General features: G+C 57.1%; 1 protein-coding gene across 1 annotated transcript; it reads right to left on the bottom strand.

Annotated features, from left to right (window-relative positions):
- Window positions 1-436: 436 nt before the first annotated feature.
- PDGFRL (platelet derived growth factor receptor like) lies at window positions 437-6,017 on the bottom strand. The gene is made up of 6 exons (XM_065410117.1): window positions 5,963-6,017; window positions 4,252-4,597; window positions 2,978-3,129; window positions 2,471-2,764; window positions 1,588-1,727; window positions 437-658 (listed from the first exon to the last, which is right to left on the bottom strand). The coding sequence occupies exons 1-6, from the start codon at window positions 6,015-6,017 to the stop codon at window positions 437-439; spliced, it is 1,209 nt and encodes a 402-aa protein (XP_065266189.1).
- Window positions 6,018-6,493: the final 476 nt, after the last annotated feature.

The following is a 6,493-nucleotide window of genomic DNA, read 5'->3' as shown; positions in this document are numbered from 1 at the left end:
GCTGTGACCCAGCTGACGTGGTTCTGCTACCCTGGGCCCCGCTCCCCATGGTGTAGTGTTGAGAGCTCAAGAGAGCAGAAGCAGTGAGAGAACCTGCCAGCCAGCAATTTGCCTCTCTCGGGCACGTTGGCAGCAAGGCTCTGTGGCACAGAGGGACTGGTTTCCCGTCTCGAATCCTAGTGAAATGCTCTGCTTGCTCAGGGTTGACCCAGACTCACCTGGGGCAGCCTCTCGCCTCCCCTCAGTGCACCCTGTGGACAAAACAAAGTCTCTCCTCTTTGAAGAAGCTGGTCAGTTTAATGAGTAAATAAATCACATGAAGGGGAGGAGGAAGAATGGAAGCAAATTTGGTCCCTGTGTCACAAAGAGATCTCTGGTCCTTTTATTACTTCTATGCGTTGCCATCGCTGACCTCCCTATCTGTAGCACGGCCTGGCTATCCAGACCGGGTCCCCCTCGGGGCCGGGGTGGCTGGAAGTACCCGGACACGGGTGGAGACGGTGGTGGTGCCCTGTAGGTTCATGGCGCTGCAGGTGTAAAGCCCCTCGTCTATGGCGCGTGCCTCGTCCACATAGAGGATGCTCTCAGACTCCTGCTGCACCTGCCCGCCTCGGCGCGCCAGGTCGGCGCGTTCGCGGCTGTAGGGGGGCCTGCCAATCTGAAAAGCAAGCGCGGAATGGGGGTGGGAGAGCTCCTATCCCTTCCTAGGCAGCCTGCAGCCCCTGCAGAGCTAGGGGCTGGTAAGTGCAGGGCTGGAGGCAAAGGAAGGGCTCATCCGATGCTCAGCAGCCCCTCACGCCTAGCCCTGGTCACTGGCATCTGCTGTAGCAAGAGGGGGCATATTAGCCAACCCCCCGGGACATCCCCTGTTCCATGCACGGAGCACCACGGGCTCTTTGTATCTCCCCCCTAAAGTGTCACCAGAGATGGGCAGAAGGGACCTCAGCTTCACACCTGGTCTGCATGGCCCCGCCAACTACCCCCCTCCCACTCCATGTAAAGGGCGCCGTGTGCATTTCCGATGAAGCCCAATTCCGGCCCCCATTCCGTCACCTCCCCCCCCATCCCCCGCCCACAGTCATTGGTTTCACTGGAACCGCCCATCATTCTGGAGGCCCCAGCCCATGTCCTGTTCAGTTCTGTTTCGTTGGCCCTGGTGTGCTGAGTGAACCGTGCTTCTGCAAAGGTCACATCAGCCCTTTGTGCTGTTTCCTGTGGGGAAAATGCCTCTGGTCAGCTGCAGAGGAGAAGCCCCTGAAAGGAAAGTTGTGTGCAGCGCAAGCCCCATTCTTCTCTCTGTGCCCTTTTAGCTGGGGAGGCACCATGGTCTGGGAGTCAGGAGAACTCGGTTCTGTTTCTGGCTCTGACCTGCTGTGTGACCTGGGGCAACTCATCCTCCCTCTCTGGCCTTTATTTCCCCCCCACACACACTTTCTCTGTCTAGACTGTAAGCCCTGGGGGGCCGGGACTGCCTCTTACCCTTTGTAGGTACAATGCCTGGCGCAATGGGACCCTGATCTTGGTTGGAGCCATTCGGTATTATCAGGCTAACAACCCCCTTCCCGCCCAGCCACCTCGCTTCCCTACCTGCTGCCCCGGATACTCCCAGGTGAAATCAACCGCGACTTCTGGTTCTCCAAAAACCGTGCATGTCACGTTGAAGTTTTCTCCAGCCCGCACAGTGGCGGCTGAGGCGCTGACTGTGGGTTTGGGAGCAGAGGAAGGGTCTGCGAGGGCAAGAGTGAAGTGGTGAGAAGCAGGATTAGGAAGGGCGGCAAAGTACCATGGGTTAGCCACTTCCCGCTCGTAGGAGACGGGCTAGTCAACCAATGGCAGTTCAGGGAGCCGTAGCGCTGAGAGTCCATCAGCTCACCACCTCCCTGCCAACCCTTCTGGGCTTTAGGGCTGGGTTAAGGGAGGGACAGGCCTGCTAACAGGTATCTCCAGCTAAAGGGGTCGCTGCTTCTGCTTAGAGACCTCTGTCAATGTAGCAACCTACCATCTCCTTGTGCTGGATGGCGTGTGTTCATCTGGCGGGCTGATGAATGGTACGTCAGCGTGTGTATGGTCCTCGATAATTACAGACCAGTGCAGGTGACCAGGGGCGCTCAGTTAACATGCCCGGATAGCTCAGCTGCTCTGCATAAGCAGGTCTGTATGAGCGCAGCAGTGCCCAGAAAAGCTAGTGACAGTGAGAAGAAGGCAACGATACACAGCCTCGTGGGCTAATTCCTCCTGCTCTGTCTTAGGAAGGCAGGTGGAATTCTGTGTCCCCATTCCTGTCCCCACTGCTAGTGTGGTGGAGCGTTTCTGGCTAGCTAGCGCCGTTCCTGAGCTGACAGTGGTGAAGCTGGCTCGGGTAAAGGCAGCGGATGTCAGCAAGCAGGCAGGTGGAGGTCTCAAAACCAAAGGAACACATAGGTGTTCTCCCACCTGGATCTCCCATCCCTGCCAGGCAACGGTCACTCACAGTTGATGTAGATCAGCATGTACTTGGTGGATATCTGCCGCATGCCGTCCAGGCTGGCCATGCAGAAGAGTGACCCTGCATACGAGGGCCGCGGGCGGTGGATCACGAACCCCCTCTTCACGTCATACGAGATGTCGATCCCGTCCACGGCCACCTCCTCGGGGGGGAATTCGCGGTGCAGCGTCACCTTGGCCAGAGGGCTGGTCACCTGGCATGGTAGGAGCGTGGGGTGGTTTGTGCGCAGCTGGACCACTTCGTAGTAATCCTCCGTCGGCACGAACAGCTCCTGGGGGTCTGGGGAGGGAGGAGGGAAGTGGGATTACATACTGGAGGCAGGGAGACACTTCCCGGCTCTCCACCTGCGCCGGCCTCCTGTGTAACACGCCCTAGCCTGCAGCAGGCCTCACCCGGGGCTTCCCTGTCCACTGGATAACGAGAGCAGATGCTGATACTCTCTGGCTCATGTCCCCTGCCTGCCCCAAACCGGTCTAAGCGCAGAAGCCTGACCTGTGAAGAAGATGAAAGCCTTGCCCGTCCTGTCCTCTCCGTCCTGGCACTCGCTGTCCCGGCACTGGAAGGACCAGCAGCTGTACTCGCCCGTGTCAGCAGCCCTGGAGTTCACCACCAGCAGCTGGCTGTGCCTCTCAAAGTGCTTGATTCTGAAACAGAGGGGAGAGGGCCCCGCTCAGACTCCAGGAGAGTCACCCTGGGCCTCTGCATCAAACAGTTGAACATAAGAACGTTCAGACTGGGTCAGACCAATGGTCCATCTCGCCCAGTGTCCTGTCTCTGATAATGGCCAAAGCCAGGTGCTTCAGAGGGAATGAACAGAACAAGGCAGTTATCAAGTGATCCATCCCCGGTCGTCCACTCCCAGCTTCTGGCAGTCAGAGGCTAGGGCCACCCAGAGCATGGGGTTGCATCCCTGGCCATCGTGGCTAATAGCCCTTGATGGACTGATCCTCTATGAATGTATCGAATTCTGTTTTGAACCCTGTTATAGTTTTGGCTTTCACAACATCCTCTGGCAATGAGTTCCACAGGTTGACTGTACACTGCGTGAGGCAGGAAAACACCCACTTATCTCCACGCCCATGGTGATGGCCTGGGGCCGGGGAAGGGCTTCCTGTGCCCCCATTGACTGTGCCCAAGGACAGACCATGCATGACAGGGTCACGCTAACAATTCCCAGTGGGCACCGAGTGTCAAGCTCCCCAGCTCTGACCTACCTGCCCACCCAGCGGGGTGAAGTCCGGAGATGGTTAATAACGGGAGCTGTGGCCAGTGTGCTCCAAATGCTGGATAGTGCCTGGCACAGCCCCTCCCTTAACATGCTCCCAACTGCTGTGGAGCTCGCACTGTCCCCCAGCCCAGGGCCGTGGGGCGTGAGAGGTGGGACGGGCAATGGAAGCCGCAGCCAGGCTCAAGCTGAACGTGAGGCTCGGGCTCTATGTCCCTGAGCGCCTTCCAACTTTGCTCCCTGGTGGATCTCACAGAGCGAGCAGGGGGTGTCTGTGTGTTTGGGCCTGTTAAACGAGCTCCGATTGGCCACGCCAGGGTAACGCGTCTGCTGCATGCCCTCCCCCGTGCTTGGCCTCCAGAACAAGGGTCTGCCCGGCATCCCCAAATCCAGGCCTCCTGCATGTCATTTACTGAAGCCATTTGATGCCTTTGGCATCTCGGGGGAATGGACCCCACACAGGCCCTGCTCACCCCTCATCCATGACAGGCCCCGGGCCTGGACAGCCTCCCAGAGCCCGTCGCACATCCCGGACACACACCTGAGCCGCCCCTCATCCTCGTCCTCCAGGTACGCAGGGAACCTCCACCTGACGGCCCGCCCTCTGCAGCGCAGCTCCAGGGTGTCGCCTGCCGTCAGCGTCAGGGAGTCAGGCACTTTCTGGAACCGCCCCCTGGCCACCACCCGAGTCAGGATGGACGCAGGCTGGTGCACCTGGCTGGGAGGGGCCGTGGGTTTCACTCCGGCTTTGCCCTTCGGGGGCTTGGCTGCTGCCTGATGGAGCTTTTCACCTGTTGCTTTGGGAGGTTTGACCTTGTTTGGCTTGGGCTCTTTTGTGACCTTCTTCTCAGTGGCTTTGGGGGGCTTTTCCTTCTCCTGACATTCAGCTGAGGACAGAGAAGGCGCATTTGATAGCAGAGCAGCAGCAGGCGCAGGCCCACAGGGGCAGAGGGTCCAGCGCGGCTTTGTAGGTTCTTGCACTGATCTTTAATTACAAAAGGCTGTTCAGCAACAGGGCCAGGTCAGGCCCCAGGCACTGCAGGGATGTTTATTCTCCCTCCTAACCCACAGCACAGCTTTCATGGACACACTAAGGGTCCGGTTATGAGATGCCCCATTTCTGTGTGTGCAGCTGAGCCCACAAAATGAGGGGCGGCACCAGTTTACCACAACACATTGACTGGGATGCGGCCCAGCGCCTCAGCTGATGTTCATCAGTGTCGTTTCACCAGCTGAGCATCTGGCCCTGGGTTCTTGGATCCCGGAATTCACATCCACAAAAGGCTGTTTGCCTATTCAAAATGGGAGTGCGCCTGATACAATGGCCATAATCAGTAGCGGGTTCAAAATCAGAGACCAGTTCTGGAAATCGGGTCCCAAATGTCATATCCCCTAAAGGGCAGAAATCTGCAATTCTTGCAGGGTAACATTATTTACCAAGGAAATTCTTACCTACTCACCGTGCAAAGGACATGACTGGCAGGATCCCTGTGCCATATAAGACAAGGCTTTTCCTAGTAGGGTTACTTGTCTTCCTACTCTAAGTTGCTTCTGGGTATTGGCACAGGAAGATGCTGTGAAAGTATCGTAGCTGTGCAGAAAAGAGGCCTCTCTGTTCGCTCACTGGTTTGCCTGCTCTCTGTTCATTGATTGTTGGGAGGCATTTGTGTAGCAAGTAGCTTTTGCCTCCTATCTGTGATCCCCACATGCACCCAAGCCGAGGATATCTGGGATGCACCTGGCAGAGAGCAAGAGATCAGGCATCCTAACTTAGATGTGGATCTCCCAAATCTGCCAAGCCATCAGCCTGGCTCACAACCCTCCTAGGTATCCTTCTTCTCTGGCCAGGGAAGAGATGGCTCCTGTACTTGATGCATGTCTGAAGGGAAGATCATCCAGCTTCCTTTTATGCGGACCCACAAAGCCAGCAAAACCTGGGATCTTTCCCTTGGTTACACTCAAGCCAAAATAATTGGGGCTGCGGCCCATTGGCAAAGTTGTTCAAGTACCACGGCCTGGCCAAAGCTGCAGAAGCAAGTCCCTATACAGCCACAGTCCCTGAGTTCCTGCTGGTGTTGCAGGCAATGTCTTCATGCCATGCCTTTCCAGCATGCTGCCCTGCCCTCCAACAAGGCATCCTTGTGTAGGCCACTGAGGAATGCAAGGAGCACCAAGCTAGGGAGGGGGAGGAAAACGTATGGGCTTGGGAAATGAGTAAGAGGAAGGGAAAGAGTCAGAAAAGCAAGACTTACCCAAGATGAGGAGGAGAAGGCTGCAGCCCAGGACAGTCAGGGCCTTGGAGTTCATGCTGGAGCAAGCCGGACACAAACCAGGGAGCTGCGCTGCTGAAGTGGGGCTGCACCAGCTGCAACTGTTCACAGCTCCGCAGCAATTCCACACTCTCCCGTTCCCTCCGAGAGGGAGGAGGGGGCGCTGAGGGGACGGAGAGTCCGAGGAACTCGGGAGATGAAGGGGAGAGATTTCAAAGCAAATCAAAGGCTTGACTCTTCACCTCGTTAAACAAAATTCCTTTCACCCCCGCGTGCTATGAAGGCATTCAGGTTCCTTCGGAGGTGGTGAATGGAGCTATTCAACGCCTGGCTCCAGCAGTCACACTCCAGGCTTAAAAAGAAAACAGTGTCCACCTCCTCCATTTCCAGGCGGTGCCCGGTCCAGTTACGCTGTGGAGAGCTTGGGGCAGGTGGAGTGGTTGGATGCAAAGCACTCTGGGGAAGGGGCCAGCTCTACCCCAGTGTTTGAACAAACTCCTAGCACAATGGGGT

The sequence above is a fragment of the Emys orbicularis genome, chromosome 8 (genome assembly GCF_028017835.1).
Source record: "Emys orbicularis isolate rEmyOrb1 chromosome 8, rEmyOrb1.hap1, whole genome shotgun sequence".
Lineage (NCBI taxonomy): Eukaryota > Metazoa > Chordata > Testudines > Emydidae > Emys > Emys orbicularis.
Note: the sequence above shows the minus strand (reverse complement) of the source record. Positions and strands in the feature narration are given on the sequence as shown.